Below are 23188 nucleotides of genomic sequence, written 5' to 3'. Positions count from 1 at the left end.
TGAGACTTACTGCTTAGTAAGCGCCCCCCTGTCTTGTTCTTTCTGAGCTCATAGCTGGCTGATTCAACACAATTGTTCTGGCTGGCCTCGAACTCACAGAGATCCATTTGCCTGTGCCTCCCAAGTGCTGGGATTAAAGGCGTGTGCCACCACCACCACCCGCCTCTAGCTTCTCATTTAAATAGCAGATTGTTCGGTATATTTGATCTAGTTTATGGCCCTGTGGAGTTTTTACTGCAATTCTTTTGGTAGAAACAAACAAAATCTATGTGGACACTAAGTCAGAAGACTGACCCCTTGTCCCTTCTGGATTGCAGAAGTCAACCAGAGCGAATTTGCCGAATTTGGAATCTGGAACTGGGCTTGTGGAATTTATTAGGTACAAGAGAAGCAGAAACGCTGGGCAGAAACTGCTGGCACAGTTGGAAGCAGATCCAGAACGAATCTGAGTGGGGCTTGGAGACCAAACAGGGAGCATCCGTCAGAGCCACAGGAGATGTCCTGCAGACGCTCTCAAGGGGAGTGACTGCTCCTGGGTTTTACTTAGACAACTCTCCCATACCCCTGGGTCTTAGAAGGAACAACGCTGCACCTATGACAACGAAACCCTCAACAGTCTTTTGAAGGGCCGGAAATCTGAATAAAAACAGCGGTCATTTCAATCAAGCATTTACTAAGCCCATTCTAACCCCACCAGGTGGGAACGAAAGGGAGGCAGAGGAAACATTCAGGAGGTAAATAAATGTCTGCTGATAAGGCAGCTCAGTCTTTACCCTCACCATCTAATCAAAGGCTTTGGAGTCTAAGCGAAGGAGATATCTACCGGTTGTCAGGTTTCCGCGCCAGGACGCCCCTTTCCGGATTCCACAGTAAAGCCCGCCCCGAGGGGGCGGGGCTCTGTGGTCACGTGGTCCGGCGGCCGCCTGCACGCGCTTCCGGGTTGGCGGCGGCGGCGAGCGGAGAGCCTGCGCGCTGTGGCGGCGGGGGCGGGGAGCGGCGACCGGTCTGCTTGGTGCCCTCCGGGCAGCCGGGTGGACTGGACAGAGCCCCGCCGGGCGGCCCCAGTAGGTAGGTCCGCCGCCCTTGGGCTTGGCCCGGGGCCTTGTGCGGAGGAGCGCTCGCCCCAGGCCCCGGGCCCCGGGGGGAGCTCCGAGAGCAGAGGCTCGGAGCGGGGCCTCTTTCACCGCAGATCTCCCGTGCGTGGGTTCATTTTCATATTTCTCATATCTGTTCCCACAGACAAAACAGCTAATCATATGTGGCATCGAGGCAACAAAGCCCCAACTCCACCACTGTGCCACCACACTTGGAAAGTTTAATTACTAAGTTAATGCAAGAGTGGGCCGGACAGGTTTTTGATCCCATTCTGTATTACAGGCCGTAAGAGTTTATATGTGAGTACTGGAGAGACATCCAGCAGGGCAGCTGCAACACGGTGAGACCCCAAGGCCTGGGTTTCTAAGGAGACTTCAAAAGGTGGTAGTGACAAAATTGGTCCCTGACAGCTGGTTACACCAACAGTCTTGTTAGACAATCCTTCTTTCCAAATAAACCTTGTTTTCTTATTTCAGATTTAACCCTCTTCAGAGTCTTCTGGAGAAAATGGCAGAGGCAACACCAGAGCCTTGCGGGCAGCTTGTTGTACACTCAGACACTCACGGTGACACTGTCCTGGCTAGTCTTGAAGATCAGAGGAAGAAAGGCTTTCTTTGTGATATCACGTTAATCGTGGAGAATGTGCACTTCCGAGCCCACAAGGCCTTACTTGCTGCCAGTAGCGAGTATTTCTCAATGATGTTTGCCGAGGAAGGAGAGATTGGCCAGTCCATTTATATGCTGGAAGGCATGGTGGCAGACACGTTCGGCGTCCTGCTGGAATTTATCTATACGGGTTATCTACATGCTTGTGAGAAAACTACCGAACAGATCCTGGCTACGGCGCAGTTCTTAAAAGTCTACGATCTGGTAAAGGCTTACACAGACTTCCAGAATAACCATAGCTCCCCGAAGAAGCCACCGGCGTTGACCAGCACTGGCACGCCGTCAGTCGTTATTTCTAATAGGAAGACCGAGCCTGTGAAACGGAAGCGGGGAAGGCCAAGAAAAGGCAGCAGTTGGCAGGAGGGAGAATCAGGACTAGCCGCAGAGGGCGAGATTCAGCTAAGAGTGAACAACTCCGTTCAGAATAGACGGAACTCTGTGGTTAAGGAAAAAGGCGGTGTCAAAGTGAGTGAACAGACGGGAAAGGACTCGGAGCCCGCCGGTGAGCCCGGTGGAGTGGAGGAGGTGCCCGCTGAAAAAGATGAGAACTGTGACCCCAAGGCTCGGGGTGGAGAGGACACCCACAGTAGGTACAGCAAGCGGAGGATTCGGAGGTCTGTCAAGCTTAAAGATTACAAACTTATCGGCGATGAAGAGGACCAGGGCGCAGCCAAGAGGATACGCGGAAGAAAAAAGTGCTCGGCTGGGGCTGAGGCCCGGTGCAAAGACTGCGGCAGAGTCTTTAAGTACAGCCACTTTCTAGCAACCCACCAGAGACGCCACACTGGTAACTACGCTTTCCAAACGTAGTGCGATGGGTTGGGGGCGGGATTTGGAAGTCTGGTTGTGACAGTGTTTGCTTATTTTTCGGGTTCTACGTGGTAGGCAGTGCAATAAAGCCATACATGTTACTATATTTATGTCTCATAGTAATCAGTAGGTAATACCCCCAGTGTGCAGATGAGACGGTCTTGCGCAGGCTCACTCTCATGATGGTCCAGCAAGCGCTATTCAGGACCCTTGATGGTGGGTTTTGTTTTGTTTTGTTTTTGTTTTGTTTTGTTTCTTACCAAGTTATCAAGCACCTGCCTTTTGGTTCGTGACCGTTTCTTTCTCACCTTTGCAGAAGCATTCTCCTGCTCTGTTCCATAGGCATCTTTATCGTTCAGCCATCTTGTAAACGTTTTCTACTTTTGGGTGTCTCTGACTCTCAGCATTGGCCATTTCCCCCCTTGTGACTGAAGTGCCTTTTGTCCTCTCTATAATGGCCAAAATGGTAGCCACTAGCAACGTACAGTCCTTTTTTCCTCTTCTAACCCAGGGTCTAGGTGGATGCCAACCAAGCATATTACAACTGAGCTGCATTCCCTGACAGAAATTTTATCACCTGAATTGTAGCTAGCTAGACTGAGAAGCTGACTTTTTGTTTCAGTTAACATACATTTGAATGTGTGTCTGGCGGCTGCCACATTGGACAACGTTACCTCTAGTGGCAGTCCTTGAGCTGTTTGTTGAGCTGTTCGGTTCCCCGTTTCCAGTCGGATTGTAATTGTCTCTTGTAAACTTAAGCATAGGGGCTAGTGTTTAAGTTTTCTCTCATCCAATCCTCTTGTTGTCATGTGACGTAGCAGCACATGTTGCTGTTTTTCTGAGCCTGCATGTTACAACCACCAGGAGGGTTTCTCTTTTGTTGTTGTTGTTGTTGTTATTTGTTTTGTTTTCTGAGACAGGGTTTCTCTGTCTTGGCTGTCCTAGACTCACTTTATAGACCAGGCTGGCTTCGAACTCACAGGGATCCGCCTCCCTCTGCCTCTGCCTCCCCAGTGCTGGGATTAAAGGCGTGCACTACCACGCCCGGCTCCACCAGGAGAGCTTCTGTAGCAGCCTGTGTCCCACACCCCAAGCTGCTGATGGACTTGTCTGGATTATCCATGTTTGAAGTTTCCCAGAGATGTAGCTCAGTTGACAGAGTGCTTGCTTAGTATGTGCAGAGCTCTGGCTTCACTCCCCAACACCACAGAGAAGGGACAAGTGCAGACAGGATGGTCCCAGGTTCAGGGTCATCCTCAGCTACAAGGCAAGCATGGGATACATCCGATGCTATCGTGGAAAGCTCCCCAGAGATTATGTATGTTGAAAACTTGAGTTATGGTGCTTCGAACAAAACAAAATCTCCAGTGTGTGTTGAACTATCAGGGGTTCTATTTTATTTTCTGATGGGCTCTGCAACTAATGGAATATAATACTAGATCACATTTTAGGTATTTTTATCTGAGTTATGCATAATTTAAACTTACTTAAGGAAAAACACTTACAAAATCTTTACCCCTCCTGGTTTCTGAAAGTCTGCAGTCGGCCCTACTATACATGCTTGCTTCATTTGATAAATATGATGTGAGTGAGAAAACTGTCGGTCCGGAAAGCTTGCTGAAATTACTTGACACATTGCTGGACATGGTGTCGTGCACCTACAATCCCAGCACTCAGGGAGGCAGAGGCAGGCAGATGTCTTTGAGTCAGAGGCCAACTTGGTCTACAAAGTGAGTTAGAGCAGCCAAGGCTGCACAGAGAAACCCTGTCTCAAAAAAACAAAACAAAACAAAAAAAAAGAAAGAAAGAAAAGAAAAAGAAAAACCTTACTTCACACATTATTTTACCCGTTGTGTTTCTTTTCTTCTTGTCCAGAATGCCTGCTATTTTAATTTCCTGGACCCAACTTGTAACTTCCTTAATTTTCACCTGTATTTCCCATCTTTGCTTTATCTTCTGGAAGATAGCCACTGTACTTTTCAGCCTCTGGTTTGCTATTTCTACTCTTTTTTTTTTTTTTTTTTTTTTTTAACTTAATTATTCTCTTTTCAGTTCTGGAGCCCCAACCCAAGGCCTTGTACTCCCTTGGACAAGTGCTCTACATCTGAACAAAATCCCCAACCCTGATCGAAATTTTGTTTTGTTTTGAGACATGATCACATTATGTAGCTAGCCTGACCCTGAAATCATGATGCTCCTGCCTCAGCCATCAAATGCTGGAATCACGGGCAGCTGCCACTGTGCCCTGTGTCCTTGATGTTTTCTACACATTGCTGGTTTGCTTTACCTATCACGGTGTCCGTCTTCACTATTAGAGGCTTCCCTTGACTGCAGTGTAAAGATTTCTGTATTTTTATTTTATGTTTATGAGTGTTTGTTTGTATGTATGTATGTACACCATCTGTATGCCTAGTACCCAGGGAAGCCAAAAGAGAGCATCAGTCAGATCCCCTGGAACTGGAGTATGTGTAAATGTGTTTGCCCACATGTATGTATGTATGTATGTATGTATGTATGTATGTGTGTGTGTATGTGCACCATCTCTTTGCCTGGTACCCAGGGAGGCCAGAAGAGAGTGTCAATCAGATCCCTGGAACTGGAGTTACAGATGACTGGGTGTCACCCCTTCTTGGTGCTGGGAACCCAACTAAGGTCTTCTGTAAGAGCAGAGCCGTCTCCCCAGCTCCAAACGCAGTGATTTTTTTTTTTTTTTAATACCACTTGCTTATACCATTTGCACAATCAGGGCACTAGAAGCAATTGGTGTTTCTGTGGGTATGAAGAAAAGCAGTGACCTCATTGGTGGGGTGTGACTGGACCCCACTTCCTCATTACTGATGCCTTCCGTGGGCACCTTCCAGGGAAATGTGCTTCTGTTCTCCTACGTAAAGGCTCTACGCCTGCCTGCCATGTCCCAGCAAGAGGGCTTTCCTTATCCCCTAAGAGACTGGCTTTTCTTTTCCTTCCCGGGCTGCTACCATTCAGCTGCCCAGGGAGCCCCCAGTCCAGAGAGCCTTTCACTCTCTTCAGAGAACTGTATCATTTGGTGACGGGTGGGGGGACATTTGTCTTCTTGGTGTGTGGAATGGAAAATGAGCGTAGGTGTGAACCTTGCCTTTAAGTCCCCTGTCTGTCACCCACTCCATGGGTGGGGCCATTTCTTAACCCTTTTGGAGGCTGAGTCTTACAAGTTAGGTTACATCTCACAGCTTCTACTGTTGGTTTGACGTCATCCATTTTCCTTTCTAGACTTTTATTGCTGATAGCTCACCTAGCTACTGGACTTGGAATGTTTGCCCTAAGTACTTATTTAACATTATGAATGACTCAATAGTGTATATATTAATTTGGGAGGAAGACAAATGCCCAGGTTTTGCTTACACCAAGCTTCTTGGCTTTGATCGCAGGGGAACGCCCCTTCAAATGTAATGAGTGCGGAAAGGGCTTTGCCCAGAAGCACTCCTTGCAGGTCCACACCAGGATGCATACAGGGGAGCGGCCGTACACGTGCACCGTGTGCAGCAAGGCGCTGACCACCAAGCACTCACTGCTGGAGCACATGAGCCTGCACTCAGGTAACGGGGCTTACACTAGAGGGCCCCAGCCCACCAGGTCCCCATTTCCTGCCATCCAAATAGTGTCCTCTCAGCCTGGTATCCTTTACCGCATGGTGTCACTGAGAGACAAGAGTGTGCATCTGCTGATGGGCTGTTTTGAACAGCAGCAGCCTTCAGCGAGAGCTTACTAACCGGCTGCTGCAATGCAGTGTGCATTGAATGGTTTGGCTGAAATGCTAGAGTTTAGAATTTTCTTTGTATACCTTTGGGGACCCTTGAAACCTCCAGTTCTATCCCCGTCTTCACTGCCCCCTATTGCCTTGCATAGTTTTGCGCACTCTGGAAAGGCTTCTTCTGGGTGTGTAGACAAGATACTCGCATCACCTGTAGACAATGGGAACCTGGGCACTGTGTTATTTACTTATAGTGAGCATCCTGATTCTTTGCAGTTTGGGGCAGGATTTAAATGTTTTGTTTTTTATTTGGCAGGGCAGAAGTCTTTTACCTGTGATCAGTGTGGAAAATACTTCAGCCAGAAAAGACAGCTAAAGAGCCATTATCGGGTCCATACAGGTACGACACCAGCAAGGTGAGAGGAAAGGCTCCGCCGTGCTGGGGGAGATGCAAAGTGAGTGAAAGGGCTGGTAAACAGCCGGGCTACGGCGCAGCTCATGTAGCAGGGTGCCTGCCCAGTGTGAATGAAGCCCTGGGTAAAGCTAGACATGGGTGCACTCGTATGTTAGCCCAGCACCTGCAAGACAGAGGAAGAGGATCAGAAGTTCAAAATCATCTTTGTAATGTGTTCAAGGCCTGCCGCAGATGCCTCAGAGTATAAAAAATAAAATAAAAAAGCCAAGTAGTGGTGGCACACACCTGTAATCCCAGCACTTGGGAGGCAGAGGCAGGCAGATCTCTATAAGTTCTTGAAAAACAAACAAACAAAAAAGTCAAAGTTACCATGTTAAGATACTGTGCTCCGTAGTTTTGGAACCACATATAGAACCAGCTTAGAACTGCTGTATCCAGGAGTGCCGCTAGCCCAAGAGGCTTCAGGTGATTGGCTGTTGTTACTGGCACTTGAAAGGAGATGTCTCACCCATGGCTTCCAATCTGCTGAAAGTCCTGTTCTCCTTCCTGCCGAGTGACAAGGGAGGCAGAGAGTGGGAGGGACGTCACTCGTGGTCATCAGAGTGGGGCTTGAGAATTTAGGGGTTAGGAGGGCCCTCACTCTTAGCGGCGAGAGCCTAGATACAACAGGTAATGAAGTTGATTGTTGTTAAGGTGATTTAAGTTGATTATTTTTCAGGGCAGTGCTTTAACACAAATCACTGAAGAAATGCAGGGAGAGCATTCATGCACTGACGCTTTTTTTATCGTTGCGACAAGGCCACTCCCTGCCAGAATGCAACCACTGCCATAGAAAATTTATGGACGTGTCTCAACTAAAGAAACATCTGCGAACGCACACAGGTAACACACCGCCTCACTGACCCTCCAGGCTGCGCTTGATATCCCCGGCCCGTGTTTGCTCTGCTCATTACAAATGTGTTACAAGTGTGATAAGCCCAAAGTAAAGGCAAAATGCTGCCATCACTGTGGGCAGGAACATTACATCCCGTTGTACGTCAGCACAGAATGGAGATCACATGATGAACACTGTTCGTGTGTGGAAATTCGTGTAATCTCACAGCACAGTGTCAGGTTCTGTGTTTCACTCTCAGGAACTTCAGCACTGAAGGTGATAACAATAAATTGTTTAGAAAAGAAAGCATAGCAGACAACCCAAAGCTATAGAATTCCTCTCTCTTCTGGAACAAACATGTATACCCCATGTACTTCCCAATGAGGCAGGAATGAGGAGAAGGCAGCATTGATTTTAAATTCACAGAAGTCAAACTGTCCCTCTTGTACCTTTGGAAGGGGTGTGTTAAAAACAAGCTTATTAGATGTCCCCAAGGAACGGTTCCTATTGATCTGGGTTATTTAGTGATTCTATCAAGTTGTCTCTAATATTGTATATTAAAACACTTTAGGTCAGACAGTGGTGCATGCCTTCAATCTCAGCACTTGTGAGGCAGAAGCAGGTGGATCTCTGAATTCAAGGCCAGTCTGTTCTACAGAGTGAGATTCATGACAGACAAGGCTACACAGAGAAATCCTGCCTCAAAAAATGAAGAAAAAATAAAATGAAAAAGAAAGAAAGAAGGAAGGAAAAGGAATACTTTAGCTTTTGGCACTTTGGACTTTTATTTTTAAATGCAGGTTAGCAATTTCCTACCTCGAAGAAAAGCTAGTGTAGATTAAGCCTCATCATCTAAGTGCCTGAGACCAGAAACACCAAAGCCCCAAAATACTCCACATGCCAGACTTTTCGAGTCTCAGTGTGACACCACAGCAGCAAATGCTGTGCCTGCCCTCATGGGATAGTGCAGGCAAAATCAGACACAGTGGAAATACTGTCGGGAATTACCCACCAGGCTAGGAGGTAGGTATATGTGAAATGTGTGTAGACATGATCCCTCTAAAATACTGTGGCGGGGGGTGGGGGATGTTTCTAAAATCTGAAAAAAAAAAAAAGTTTATATTTCTGATTCCAAGCAGTTTTTCTTTAAACCTCTTTGTGAGATTTTTTAATTTTTATTTTATTTCTGAGAGTGGTTTGCCCACATATATGTCTGCACCACATGCATGTAGTACTCACAGAGACCAGAAGTTGTTAGCTGTCATGTGGGTCCTGGGAATTGAACCAGGGTCCTTTAGAAAAGCAGTCAGTGCTTTTAATCACTGAGCTGTCTCTCCAGACACCTAAGCAGTTAGGAAATTATCATATAAAGGGTGAGTGAATTGTATAAAACCTACTCTGTGCATTCTTCATTTTTATAATGACAGTGTGGGTATTTGTGTGTGTATACCCATCCATGTGCACTCACGTGCCACAACATGTGGAGATCAGAGGACAACTTGCAAGAGTTAATTTCCGCCACCATGTAGGTCTTGGGTATCACATGTAGGGCCTCCGTTTTGGTGGTTGGTGTCTTTTTCTGCCAGCTATCTCACTGGCTCCTTCACCTCCATAGGCATCATTTGTAGAGTCTGTGAAATTTAGTGCAGCTTTTGAGTACATATTTACTCAACATTTGCTGAGTACCAGGCTGTTTCCAGCCCAGAGGACAGATAATGAGATGTGTGAGCATGTGGTGTGACGTCACTGTTTGACCAGGGAGACAGAGTGCAGACAAAAAGGTAGTGTGTGTTCCCTGGTGGCGTGGAACTAAATGTGGAGTAGGAAAACAGCTGTGGGAAGACGTGCATCTCTCTGTGGGGCTGGCCTGGGAAGGTCTCAGGAACGGGAGCCTCTTGGGTGGGTAGGGAGTGAGCCAGACATGTGGATATGCAGGGGAGGATATCCTAGCAGGGGAGACAGCAGGTTCAACGTCCTCACACAGGAGGCAGGAGCTGGGATAGAGCAGGACTTTCTCCGATGCCAGCACTGTCACTAACAACACTGCAGGACTTTCTCCGATGCCAGCACTGTCACTAACAACACTGTCTTCTGTATAGTTTAAAGCGTAGGCCTTTCATGGGGCAGTCTAACTCAGCCCAGTTACTCCAGCCTACTGCTCCGCTGAGATCCTCTGCAGGCCATCAGCAGCCAGACAGCCTCATACAGTTCCTGATTGCCTTTAGGCAGGTGAGGAAGGACGAATGTTTACAAAATAGAAATCCTGGTGATGGGCTGTAGAAATGGCAATCCCAGGGTCCTACCAGCACTCGGCACTCTGCCAGTTCAGAATCAACAACTGAAAGTACAGGGACACTCCTTCACACACTGTGGGGAGAAAGGTTACCCCAACCCTAGGATGCTAGAAGGAAGCATGGTGAGCAGACCACAGGGACAACGGGAGGCCGTGTAGTCCAGTTGCTCTGCTTATAGCTGCACGTGTTGAACATGTTAGAAGCTTTTTAAAAAACAAAAGACAAACTTGTGATTTCAACCCTGAGCTTGTGACTGAACTGGCTGGGACAGAGCCTCAGCAGTCCCCTACCCCACCCAGGTCCCCAATCCCATGACTCCCTTGAGCTTGCTACCTTAAATTAGGCCACAGTGAAGACTTAGATGGCCTTGCCCAGAAGAGTGATATGGTGCGGCTGCGTTTTAGTAGTATCACTTCCTGTATCAAGCATGGGACCCTCAGGATGTTCAGTCAAGGGGATGTGGTACAGTGCCGTGGTGGCGGCGGTCACACCAGATGAGCGGATGTGGATGTGTTCTGAGGAGGAGCATGCCTTGCTCATGACTAGATGTGGATAGAAGTGAAAGGGGGAGGGGGAGGAAGCAACTGAGAGAAACAAACCAGTAGATAGATAGCTTCCGGTGCTGGCTCTGAGGTAGGTCAGGTGCATATGAAGCCTGGAGGTCAGGGACAGATGCAGGCCAGCTGTGAACATGCATGCTGACACATAGCTTTAATAGTGTACAAGGCTTCGATGAGCTCCAATCCCTGTAAACTAGATGGTCAGAGGTGGCTGGTTATCAAGCAGTGCAAGAGAGGAGCTGCTTCCAGCATAAACTCACTTGGGAGTCCCCTGCCTCAGCCTCCTGAGTATTAAGAGCACAGGTGTAGGCTTGCACTTGACAAGACTTCTGGTTTTTATGAGCAAGTAGTCCTTGTATCGGGGTACAAAGGGGAGGGTCTTGGACAGGGTTTTTGTATGACTTGAGGATCTCTGTAGGACCTGCTCTCTCTAGCTGTCAGTCCAATGACGTTGAGAGGCATCGGGAGCCCATTTCCTACCCTGAACCAGGATGCAAAGCTGGAGTTTTGCCAGCACAGCCACACTTGGCTTGAAAACCTAGACTGGCGTTGTGTCCTGGCTCTTCAAGTGCCCACTCTGTCCAAGTGCGCTGCTGTGCACCAAGCCCTGGAAGGCACACTAGCTCTCTGCCCCCAGGAGGGTGTCCTGAGAGGGCGAGGCAGCTACTGCTGCTGGGGCTGGGTGCGAGGAAGCTGACTCATGGGCTCATGATCCGATCTCTCCCCTGACCTGGAGCAGGTCGGGCTTGGGATGAACTGAAGCCAGGCAGACTCATGAGACTGAGGGGGAGGGGGGCTGCTTGTTTGTGGTTTTGTTCTTGTGAAAGGGTCCTCCTGTCTCAGCATCGCGAGCGCTGGGGTCAGGTGTGCACTACCACCACCAACCATGCTTTTCCATCAGCCTTATCTCTTTCCCGACAGCAGTGTTCCCAGAAGCCACATTAGAGACTGGAGCATGGCATAGTGTGCTGCAGTTAGCATGGGAACCAGCTGTGTCTCGCTGCACAGCAGCCACCCTTATGAGTGACTTCTGATGTGTAGAGCAGGTCTACCCCTCCACCATCTCTGTCCCTTACATGGTGTTAGGCTCCCATGCTAATGTGGCTAGCTTGTCTAGTCATATGCCAAAGTTGATGTCATGGTTTCATTCACACCTCAGTCTGTGGGTTAGGATCGAAGCTACCCAAGAATCTATGCCTATGTGTTAAGATGACCCCATCTTGCTTGTTCCAGTTTTCCTGTGTTCTGGGCCCCTCAGGACACGATACCCTTGCAGAGTCTGTATGTATCCATTAAGAATTTGGCCAAGCCAGGTGTGGTGGCGCATGCCTTTAATCCCAGCACTCGGGAGGCAGAGGCAGGCCGATCCCTGTGAGTTCGAGGCCAGCCTGGTCTACAAAGTGAGTCCAGGACAGCCAGGGCTGTTACACAGAGAAGCCTTGTCTCGAAAAACCAAAAAGAAAAAGAAAGAGAAAAGAATCTCCGCACAGTGTGATGGAGCCACAGAAAGGAGGATGGCTCTTGTGCCCCAGAGTGAAGACCCGACTCAGGAAGGCAGTGAGTGGTGGGTGTCTCAGGACATCTGAGCTATGGTCCAGTCAGACCTGAGGGAATGAGGATGTGAGCCCTAGCCATTTGCAGTGAATCAACGGGTGGGGCAGACCACTGAAAGCAGGCAGCCACTGAGCTGGGAGGGAAGTCTTTCTTTGTGTCTTGAAAAGGACGTGAGCAGCCTTGGGCAGATGGGCAGAGAAGGAAGGGCCAAGGGATAGGTGCTTAACAGGCCCGAGAGAGAGGAGGGTCTTCAGGTCAGGAGAGTGGATGAAGGCCTACATATGCTCAGGAGCTCATTGGTCTGGGACAAAGCAGTCATTGCTTGTGTGACAAACTGTCAATACTTCACACTTTAAAAAGTAGGAAACCAGGCAGAGTCATGGATGGCCCCTCTGGAGCTAAGTCAGTTCGGCCCATGTCCTCCTGAGTCATCGTCATGTCTGTGGCTTTACCGTGGTTCCTGTCTAAGCCTTCAGTAGCACACTTCCTACTGGTCTCTGCTATCCACGCCCTTCAACCTCTCTGCATCTGTCTCCTGCACCTCCTGACCCAGGCCTCAGCACCTGTCACGCACAGTCTGACAGCATAGCCCACATTACTGGCACACTCCGAGCATGTCATCTTTCTACTTAAACCTCTGTATGGAATCCGTGGCTCTTCTCCGAGCCCACACTCCTCAGAGTGAGCCCTTGTCCCTCCTACATATTGGTCACACTTATCCTAGTGTCCTGTCAGGCCCTCCTAGTCTGACCTGATCCTGGATCCTCCACACTCTCCCAGCATCCTGTTTGTACTTAGTGTTGTTGATAGCAACATTTCAGTCAGCAGTTAGTCAAACACTTTCAAGTTTCCTACCCTCTCAAACACACACTGCACACCCTTTCTGAAGTGCGACTTTCCTTCCTAGCTGCACTCTTTGCTGATGGGCCATCAGTGTTTCAGAACTGAATAAATAAAAATCTCTAGATGGGGCCATTGGAGATTGGTTCACTCTGCCTCCTGGGTTGAAGGAAGGAGGTAGAGTTTACACAGAGCAGACCAAACCAGAAGCCAGGGTGTCAAAGACTTCAGTAATGTTACAGTTTGAGTGTGTCCTACAAACGTCAAGTGCTGGAAACCCAATAGCTGATAAAAAATGTTAAGAGTCAGACCCTTGTGAATGGAGCGCTCTGTTCGTGGGTCAGTGGACCACTAAGAAGAATGAGTTTAGTCCTTTTCCCTTCTCCCTCCCATGGCCTCTTTCTTTCCCGCCTTCTGCCATGAGAGCTACAAGAAGGCTCTTGCCAGATGTAGGTCCCTGAACTTTGAACATCCCACCCTCCTGAACTGTCAGGAGCTACATAATAAGACCCTGTGTAAGTGTGTGTGTGTGTGTGTGTGTGTGTGTGTGTGTGTGTGTGTGTGTGTGTTGCCAACTTTGTGTATTTGAAACACGAGTAGAGCATGTCCAAGTGAGAGGTGGAAATTGACCAAGGTCTGAGTAGGCCCCGGCTCTGGTTAGAAAGCCTCCTGGTCTTAACCTTTGGAGTGATAAAAGTTAATGGTGTGAGCGTGCTGATTCATGCAGCTCCCTCATGCATTGGTCCCCTGCTTGGTGGAGCTCAGAGGTCTAGTCTGAAAGAGCATCTCAGATTACCCTCAACCCTACTGTTCTCTAGTGAGGCCGAGTGTTGCTGCTAGCTTTTTCTACACTCCTCTCATGTACATTAGGATCCCTCCACTTTGCCCGTGGTGGGCGTGAGAGTCCATTGCTGCTTGTGGAGTGTACAAGCTAGCACTGAACCCCCTGCGGCTGTTAGTGAAGTGCTGGGTCTGAACACTTGCACATTCCATGTGAGCCTTACACCACTCCTGGTCATGCATTTAGCAGAGTTTCTGGAATAAAAACTTTGTGCATATTCGAGGGCACATGAGCGTGCGTGCGTGCGTGCGTGCGTGCGTGCGTGCGTGCGTGCGTGCGTGAAGAGCTGTGACTGTTATAAAGCTGCTGCTATCCCCAGATGGGGCCATTAGAGCCTTTGCTGCCACCATGAAATGGTCTGTCACAAGTTCCACAGGGGCAAGAGGAACAAATCAGAGTGCTTTCATTCCCCACATCCTCTCAGCACCGCATGGAGCACAAGTGGAGAAGCACTTGCTGTCCTTCATGCCCTCTCACAGAGTTTGCCTCCGTCCCCTTCCCATTGTGAGAGTAACATGGTTTGGATGTTGTTTTTTTTAATGCCGGTTATGTATTTATAAATGCTTGCCTCTTTTTTTCTTTTTTTAAGGCGAGAAGCCATTTACTTGTGAAATCTGTGGAAAATCTTTCACAGCAAAGAGTTCCCTTCAGACCCACATCAGAATCCACCGGTAAGCTGGTCTGGGTTTGGGAAAGACAGGACAGAGTTCGCTAGCCTGTGTTGGCCTCACACTGAGGGTCTTGCTTCTTTACCTGAGCACTGACATATTAGTGTAGCTATAAGCCCCACACCTGGCTTCTTAGTAACTGTTCACAGGTATTTTTGTCACTTGGTGGTCCCCTTGAACTCTGGTGTTCAGTGGGTGACCTATACAAGCCTCTTCTCCATTTGTTGCGATGGTAGAATTTTCTGTGTGGTTTATTATTTTATTTTGTCAATAATTAAATTTCTCACTTAGGCAAAATCAGCAATATTGATTCTGACCAATAAAACTTGTGTTGTTGGTTTCATTATTTAATTTTTATTGGGGGAAGGTGGTCTAAAGCTTAAATCTTCATTAGGGCCTGGGGAGGAACACACCTTTAATCCCAGCACTCAGGAGGCAGAGGCAGGTGGATCTCTGAGTTTGAGACCACCCTGGTCTACAAAGTGAGTCCAAGACAGCCAAGGCTACACAGAGAGACCCTGGGGGGGGGCAGCCAGGGTAGAGGGCTGGGGTGGTGGCTTAGTGAATGAACTGTTAGTTGCATAAGAATAAGGATGTGTTCAGATCTCCAGCTCCGGGGTGTATGTAAGAGGGTGAAGATATGTGCGTCCCAGGGAGTGTCTGACTGCCAGTCTAGCCAGAATGGCACCAAACTAGACTACATAGGAAAATTCTATCTAAAAGAAAAAATATTTCTAAACAAGTGGTTTTTTTGTTTTTGTTGTTGTTGTTTGTTTTTTCAGAAAAATCACTTCCAGGTTGAACTTAGGTATATTTCTAAAAGCTTCAAAAATAATTAGGAAGCACTTGAATTTTTAATATTGATGTTAATCATAGTACATACACACCTATTCGGCCATTAGACTCGAAAAAGACGCTGTAAGAATTAAAACCAATATAACTGTTTGTGCAATACAAAACATTCACTTTCTTCTCTGAAACATATCACAACAGGATTATAAATTTCAGGCCATGTAGCCCTGAACCATCTGCCATCCCACCTTACCCCTTTTTTTAGCCCTTTTTTCATTTTTGAGACTTGAAGCCAAAGCACATGGAAGTGGCTCGCTCCACGTCGGTAAGTTGGAGGAGAACCTGTGACAGGAATCAGTCTGTCGTATTCCTGTGCTTTTTTAGGCTTGTTTTTGGTTTGCTTGCTTGTTTTTAGTGTGAAGCAGGGTTAGAGCTTATGTTAAAGGCTTTGGCATGGGTTTAGGCACCAGGTTAAGGGAAAGCAAACCCTCAGGGTCCAGGTGCAGAGTTAGGCGGTCCATTACCCTTGACTGCTTTTGCCTAAAAATCCTGGAAGAAGCCGGGCGTGGTGGCGCACACCTTTAATCCCAGCACTCAGGAGACAGAGGCAGGCGGATCTCTGTGAGTTCGAGGCCAGCCTGGTCTACAAAGTGAGTCCAGGACAAGCAAGGTTACACAGAGAAACCCTGTCTCGAAAAACAAAACAAAACAGCAACAAAGTCCCGGAAGTAGAAAGCCAGTCTTTCTGTATGTTTTCTTTCAGAGGAGAGAAACCATATTCCTGCAGCATCTGTGGCAAATGCTTCTCTGACTCCAGTGCCAAAAGAAGACACTGTATCCTACATACGGGCAAAAAGCCTTTCTCCTGCCCTGAGTGTAGCTTACAGTTTGCTCGCTTGGACAATTTGAAGGCTCACTTGAAAATCCACAGCAAAGAGAAACACGTATCAGATCCCAGCAGTGTTCCTGGCAGTAATGCTGACGAGGTCCGGAACATTCTTCAGCTGCAGCCATACCAGCTCTCCACCTCAGGGGAACAGGAGATTCAGCTTCTTGTAACTGACTCTGTGCATAACATTAACTTCATGCCAGGTCCCAGCCAGGGCGTCAGCATCGTCGCCACAGCTGAGAGCTCTCAGAACATGTCCACAGACGCGGCTGCTAACCTCACCCTGCTCACACAGCAGCCAGAGCAACTGCAGAGCCTGATTCTCTCCTCTCAGCAGGAGCAAACAGAGCACATTCAGAGCCTGGGTATGATTGGCAGCCAGATGGAGTCCTCACAGACAGAGCCAGTGCACGTTATCACACTTTCCAAGGAAACTCTGGAGCATCTCCACGCCCAGCAAGAGCAAACAGAGGCTCTGCGTTTAGCAGCCAGGGCTTCAGATCCAGCTCAGCACCTGCAGCTGACCCAGGAGCCGGACCCACCCCTCCCCACCCCACTAGGCCAGGAGCAGAGCTGACCCCAGGGCATCTGACTCTTCCACTGGGCCAGCAGCAGGGACAGGATGGCTCTTTGGGCCACCATCTTACAGATCCTTAGAGATGTGACATCTAGCCAATGTATTATTTATACTGTGCTACATTAGGACGGAGTCTGTGTGTTGACATGTGCACAGTCTGTCTGTGTATAAGACCAACTCATACTTAAGTATTTAAATAAAGCCGGGCGAGGTGGTGCATACCTGTAATTTCAGCACTCGGGAGGCAGAGGCAGGTAGATCTCTGAGTTCAAGGCCAGCCTGGTCTACAGAGTGAGTCCAGGACAGCTAATGTTACACAGAGATATCACGTCTCAAAAAAAAAAAAAAAAAAAATTTTTTCAAAATAATAAATCCATGCTCCAAGACACAGAGTTTCTCTGTCCCATGTGTGCACATATCTTTTTTTCCCCATACTTCATGTTACAAAAAAAAAGTTAACACTTTTCAAGCTCAGAGGGGGATAAAACCTCCCAAGGATCCACAGTGCACCGCACTGTGGTCAAGTTCCAACATTTAGTCAAAAGTCTGCTTGAATGAGCTTTAGTTTAAAAACCATGTCTTCAAAAACAAAATAATAATAATAATAATTTAAATATTGATGAAGGTTCCACTTTCATCTAGTATATCTCTTTAAGATGGATAGTAAGTGTTCATTGTCCACAACCATAGTGTATGGTCTTGTTTAGAACAGAAAGTGATATGTAGGTTGAGTCATCGGGTTGGTTCCATTCTGTTATTTCTCGTAGGCAGTATAACTGCCAATCCAAAACAAGTCGAACTGACTAACTGATCGCAGTGTCCATCAGGAGCTTGCCCCTCCGGTAGCTCTTGAATTTTACCTTCGTGTGGTACAGTAGGCTGATCATGTTACACTGAAGGTAGATTCAAACACACCAGACTCATGACGCAAAAGCCAACTTTAACAACTTTTGAGTTCAACTTTTTTGCAAAACATGGGTTTATACATTTTTTTAAAAAGAAGCAGGCTGTTTAATTTTTAATTAAAAAGTTTCCAAAGTGTGAAACTGGATCAAGGTACGCATTCCAATAAACCAAATTTTATCAGCTAATGATACTTCATTTTTATGATAAAAGATTCTAAATTACTTGCAACTTAAAAGTTTGTTAAGTATAATTTAGGTCCTAAATACACTACTGAATTCTACTTGATCTCAAACTACTGATGCATATCTGCCATCTCTTCTAGAGGTGGCAGTGGACACATCTCTATTTTATTACCATCTAGGTTAAGTCTCACAGCATGTCACTTCAGTTTGAGCCCCAGAGCGGAAGTAGCCAGCCTGTGTCCATGATCGTGTGACTTTCCAGTCATCACCAAAAGATCAAGTTATGTCTGGGTGAGATTTTCAAGATCACTGCGTTTGCTTGAGTTCTTGCTTATTTCTTAGGAAGCTGGCAGCGATACTAGAGAAAAGAAAAGATGGTGTTAGTAACATAGTGGGGGTAGACATAGGTTTCAAATCACTGTCTTCTTCACACCAGTTGTTTTCTTAGATGACCTGGATTTCCACCCAAATCCAGTGTGTTTTTGTAAGTTAAAGAAATAGACAGTTCTTCAGGTTAGGAAGAAAATGAAAGTATTATTTTACCTTTGCCAAGTTACTTTTTTGGGGTTTTGGTTTGGGGGTGGGTTTTTTGTTCGGTTGGTTTGGTTTGGCAAGACAGGGTTTCTCTGTTGTAGCCCTGGCTGTCCTAGACTCGCTTTGTAGACCAGGCTGGCCTCGAACTCACAGAGTTCCGCCTGCCTCTGCTTCCCGAGTGCTGGGATTAAAGGCATGTTTTTATACATAGCATATAAATTGGATTACCACAGTGGTAGATATGTGTCAACTAGAGAATATGGAACTGGGCCCGAGGAGAATAAGCATTTTACAAACACTGCCTTACTTCAGTATTTCATTTAAATCACGTGTTCACTGCATGGATGTGCACATGTCAAGGCCACGGGAGGACATTGGGTATTTGGTGTATCACTCTGCCAGATTTCCTTGAGACTAAAAACTGGTGTCCAGCAAGCCCTCAGCCATCCTCCTGTCTCCACCTCACAGAACCAGGGTTCTAAGCACCCATGGCTGTCTTCTGGATTTTAACTTGGGTTCTGGGATCCAAACCCAGGGCGCCACACTTGCTCAGCCTAAGCCGAGATTGTATTATTTCTAAATCAGTGTTTCACTGTGATGTCTGGGCAGAATTGAACATCTCCTTTCAAGGGACTGTAACTGCAGATGGAGTCTGCACATCTACATGACTGATCACGAGTTAAATTTACTTTATAACAGTCTACCTCTGCACTAAGAAATAAATGGACAGTCATTAAGGCCTGGCAGTGCAGGCCTGTGATCCCAGGAGACAAGGGGGAAGGCAGGAGTACCTTGAGTGTTAAGGCTAGCCTGAGCTACTTAGCCCTGTAAGAGAAAACAAGGCCTGGGGACGAAGCTCAAAGGAGAGTGTTTACCTGGCGTGCACAAGACTGGGCTCCATCCTCAGCACTGGGGGGATGGGGGAGGGGGAGAAGTATCAGATATGAAGATATAAATTTTCAAAAGCTACATGTAACAATAGATGAGAGTAATCTTAACAAAATTATTTAATCCACTGTCGTGGTCAGCCTTAATTGTCAACACAGCCTATACTGGGTCATGAGAGAAGCAATTGAGGGATTGCCTATGCAGTGGCTCTCAACCTTCCTCGTGCTGTGCCGACCCAACAATAAAATTATGTTTGCTGCTAGTTCGTAACTGTAATTTCACCACTGTTATAAACTGTAATGTATATGCCTGATATGCAGGTGGTCTTAGGCAACCCTGTGAAAGGGCTGTTCCACCCCTGAAAGAGGTTACAACCCACAGCTTGAGAACCACTGCTGTAAATCAAGTTGGTCTGTGGACATACCTCTGGGGAATTTTCTTTTTTCTTTTTAATGTGTTGCAATATTTAATTTGTATTACACGCAAGCCAACTTATTTTCACATTGCCTTCTATTTAGAAAATGACTTACTGAATGTTTTATTTAAATTTTTGTGAATATAATTTTCTTGATTGCTGATTGGTGTCGAGGGCCCAGCCCACTACGGGCGGCACCACTCCCTAGGCTGTATTAAAAAGCTAGTAAGAGTGAGCCAGTGAGCGAGTGAGCAAGCCAAGTTCCCCCATGGTTCCTACCGTGACTTTCCTCAGCAATTGATCACGACTTGAAAGTAAAAGCCAAATAAACTCTTTCTTGCCTCAGCGTGCTTTGATCATAGCATAGTCGGATGTGACTAGAACATTAATGGCTAAATAGTTCACCATGTAATTAATATTAATATGTGCTAATGAGATTTTACATCCTCCCCTTGATACAAAGTCCTCTAAATCAGTTTCATATTTCATCCTCCCTGCATATCTCAACTTTGGCAACAGTGTTGACTGGTAGTTGTGACTTGCCTTTAGGTCTTGTACAGGATATAGGTTAAAAACCTAGATTCGTCTATGAAGTAGTTCAGAAAACTGGTTTTAATAACTGAAAGAAATACTTAGGTTTAACTTGTAGAGGTCAAGTCCACTTCCTTGGTTTATCTGGCTACATTATAAGCCCTCCCAGGCTATTTCTAGCATGGAATCCAGCCCCAGCCTTGACTATGTCATCTGACCAGCTGTCACAGGAGGATCTGAAAGTGATGGTTTACTTGCCCTACCTCCCTTTGTGTCTGCAATACACATTCTGCCCCTTGGAGTGAAACTCCTTTCTAACTCAGTGGCTTTCTAAAAACAAACTCTTTTTTAAAGGTTTCATATTTATGTTTGTGAATGTTTTGCCAGCATGTATGTCTGTATAGCAACGTGTGTGCCTGGTCTTCAGAGGTGAGGAGAGAGTGTCATGTCCCTGGACTGGAGTTGCGGATGGTTGTAAGCCACCACGTGGGAGCTGGGAACTGAACTTGGGTTCCCTGTTAAGCAAGCTCCCTTACCTTTGAGCCATCGCTCCAGTCTGGACTCTGACTTCTGTACCCAAAAGGAGCCTACCATGCAAACGTCGCTCATGGGCTTACCCAGTGTTTCTTGAAAGTTTCTGCCTCTACTTTTTGTTTTTCACATTTGGGTCTTTGGTTGTAGATGCTTTGAGTGACAGGTTAAATGGCCAAGCTACCTTCTCCTTATAGATGCTTGCTTACATTCTGTAGTGGATGTAAACAGGTTTTTGTTTTGGTCTCAAGTGTGGGATAGGTATTGGATGTAAACATGTTTTTGTTTTGATCCCAAATATGGGATGGGGAACAGACTTGTGAGAGAACAGGTGATGTTTATCCACTTAAAAGTGAGCCGGGCATGGTGGCCCATGCCTTTAATCCCAGCACTGGGGAGGCAGAGGCAGGTGGATGGCTGTGAGTTTAAGGTCACCCTGGTCTATAAAGTGAGTCCAGGACAGCCAAAGCTACGCAGAGAAACCCTGTCTCAAAAAAACAAAAAACTAACAACAACAACAAAAGAAGTCAAACCACTTTGTGGGGGGCCTTGTTTTTGCCGGCTGAAACACATCATCTGAGAGGAGATACATCATATATGACCCCAAAACAGGAGGCTGGGGCTTTTTGGGTCTTGGTATTGTTTGGCTGTTCATCATTCTACTTTGAGAAGCTCCTAGAGAGGACCTCTCCAGAGAACACTTCCTGGCTCCGGGCTCTGGCTGCTGTTCCAGGTTGCAGCAGCAACTTTGGTGGAATTACTGGTCTGCTGAAATCCTACTGACTACGGCAGGGGAATCGCTCCCAGGAACTGAATTCAATGAGGTCTACTTCTCCTGTTCCCATTAACCTCTTTTCTCTCCCATCTAGAGTAGGTGGGTTGGAAGGGAGGTATACACGTTAAAGAACTCCACATAAAGTAGGGTTGGAAAAGGTGAGCCTACAACATTCATGTTTACCTAAACAGGAGTATTATGTGCTAAGTACGGAGTCTACTGTAGGCCAGAGGGAAGCTGAGTGTGTCAGGTCTTCATCCCAATGTACTGTTTCTCAAGGCTTGGCGATGCAGTGCACAACAGTAGAAGCCAGGGTGGCACACTGGGGCAGGTCTATCGTCCCAGCACTCAGGAGGCAGAGGCAGGACAGGGGGATCTCTGAGTTTGAGGCGAGCCTGGTCTACAGAGCAAGTTCCAGGATAGTCAGGGGCCACACAGAGAAATCCTGTCTCAAAAATAAATAAATAACTTTTAAAAATCAGGATTCCTAAGGCAGCATGTGTTTTGGGGACTGTAGTCCCCTCTGGCCATGGCTTGTGCTCCCTTGCTAGAGCACCGCTTCTCCAACAGCACAGACTTATTTTATTATGATCCTGGGTAGAATCAGAGTTGGCAGAGCTGATTTTTCTCCGAGGCCTCTCCCTGGCTTACTGCTTTCTTTCTGTGTCTCCCATCTGTGTCATCTCCCACCTTCCATCGAGACTTCAGCCACGCTGCGTTAGCCCACACTAAGAACCCAGTCTGTAACGTCAGTAACTCTCAAAAGGTCCTGTTTCCAAGAGCAGCCCTAATTGGAGGCAGTGAGGTTAGGGCATCAGCATAGATTTGGGAGGTGGGAGGGGGCGTGGCACAATTCAGCACTAATTGGCTTCTGGGCTGAGGAGGGACTGTGAACCACCGCAAACCAGTAACCTATAGGAAGCAAGTCCTGCTTAATCTTCAAGACATTCCTATGAGGTAAGTATCATTATTATCATTAGGCCCATTTTACAGATGAGAAAATTGAGGACTAAAGAGATGCTGTGTTATTCAGAGCCACAACTGGGGCCCAAGCCTGGCTCATCCTGCATCGATAAAAATGGGTTCAGACTAAAAGTTGAGGGTTTGTGTCTGAAAGGTTTGCACACACTCAAACTTACACGAATTCAGAATTACAGAAAGGGGTCAGCCGTGACTTCAATAATACCAGTATTAATTTTTTGCCATTAATCAAAATTTAACAAGTAGATGAATATTGCTCTGAAGGTGGACATGCCTTAATTACCACAACCTCTGTATGTCAACTTTTTTTTTCAAAGTAAAGATGTTTTGAGTTTAGGACAGATTTATTTAAAGTATTAAGCTAAGTTTCGGTCAGTTTCTAATTTCAGCCTAAAGCCTCATGAATTTTAAGAAAACCCTTTGTCCTTGCTTTTGGAACTAGAAATAATTGCTAAAACCAAAATCACCCCTGCCTGCCTTGTGCAGAAGGAAGAGGTGACCTCTGAAGGGAGCTGCTGTCACTGTAATTGCCTTATTTTCAAAGTCATACATAGGACTTAGCAACCAGGACTTTAGTTAGCAGATAATTCTCACACGAAGTGCCTCATATTAGTTTTTAAACTAAAGCTCATTCAAGCAGACTTTTGACTAAATGTTGGAACTTGACCACAGTTCGGTAGCACTGTGGAACCTTGGGAGGTTTTATCCCCCTCTGAGCTTAAAAAGTGTTAACTTTTTTTGTAACATGAAGCATGGGAAGAAGAAAAGATATGTGCACACATGGGGCAGAGAAACTCTGTGTCTTGGAGCATGGATTTATTATTTTGAATTTTTTTTTTT

General features: G+C 46.7%; 1 protein-coding gene across 7 annotated transcripts; it reads left to right on the top strand.

Annotated features, from left to right (window-relative positions):
- Positions 1–943: 943 nt before the first annotated feature.
- Positions 944–16718, top strand: Zbtb24 (zinc finger and BTB domain containing 24). 7 transcript variants are annotated; one of them, XM_051164262.1, is made up of 7 exons: positions 944–1068; positions 1572–2548; positions 5979–6146; positions 6618–6701; positions 7515–7598; positions 14269–14350; positions 15903–16718. In XM_051164262.1, exons 2-7 carry the CDS (start codon positions 1603–1605, stop codon positions 16603–16605), a joined length of 2067 nt encoding a protein of 688 aa, XP_051020219.1. In that variant the 5' UTR covers positions 944–1068; positions 1572–1602; the 3' UTR covers positions 16606–16718. The 7 variants fall into 7 exon arrangements, 3 of the variants coding, with proteins under 3 accessions (XP_051020219.1, XP_051020221.1, XP_051020220.1); XM_051164263.1 differs by lacking the exon at positions 944–1068 and adding an exon at positions 1182–1196; XR_007832584.1 differs by lacking the exon at positions 14269–14350 and having other exon boundaries at positions 7435–7598; positions 15903–15924.
- Positions 16719–23188: the final 6470 nt, after the last annotated feature.

Source organism: Acomys russatus, chromosome 21 (genome assembly GCF_903995435.1).
Source record: "Acomys russatus chromosome 21, mAcoRus1.1, whole genome shotgun sequence".
In the NCBI taxonomy this organism is placed as follows: Eukaryota; Metazoa; Chordata; class Mammalia; order Rodentia; family Muridae; genus Acomys; species Acomys russatus.
Note: the sequence above shows the minus strand (reverse complement) of the source record. Positions and strands in the feature narration are given on the sequence as shown.

Bases quoted from the DNA above. Each gene is read 5' to 3' on its own strand.
- Zbtb24 (XM_051164262.1), top strand. From the start codon at position 1,603: ATGGCAGAGGCAACACCAGAGCCTTGCGGGCAGCTTGTTGTACACTCA. The intron at 6,147-6,617 runs GTAACGGGGCTT...TTTATTTGGCAG, and splicing joins GCACATGAGCCTGCACTCAG to GGCAGAAGTCTTTTACCTGT. The intron at 7,599-14,268 runs GTAACACACCGC...TCTTTTTTTAAG, and splicing joins ACATCTGCGAACGCACACAG to GCGAGAAGCCATTTACTTGT.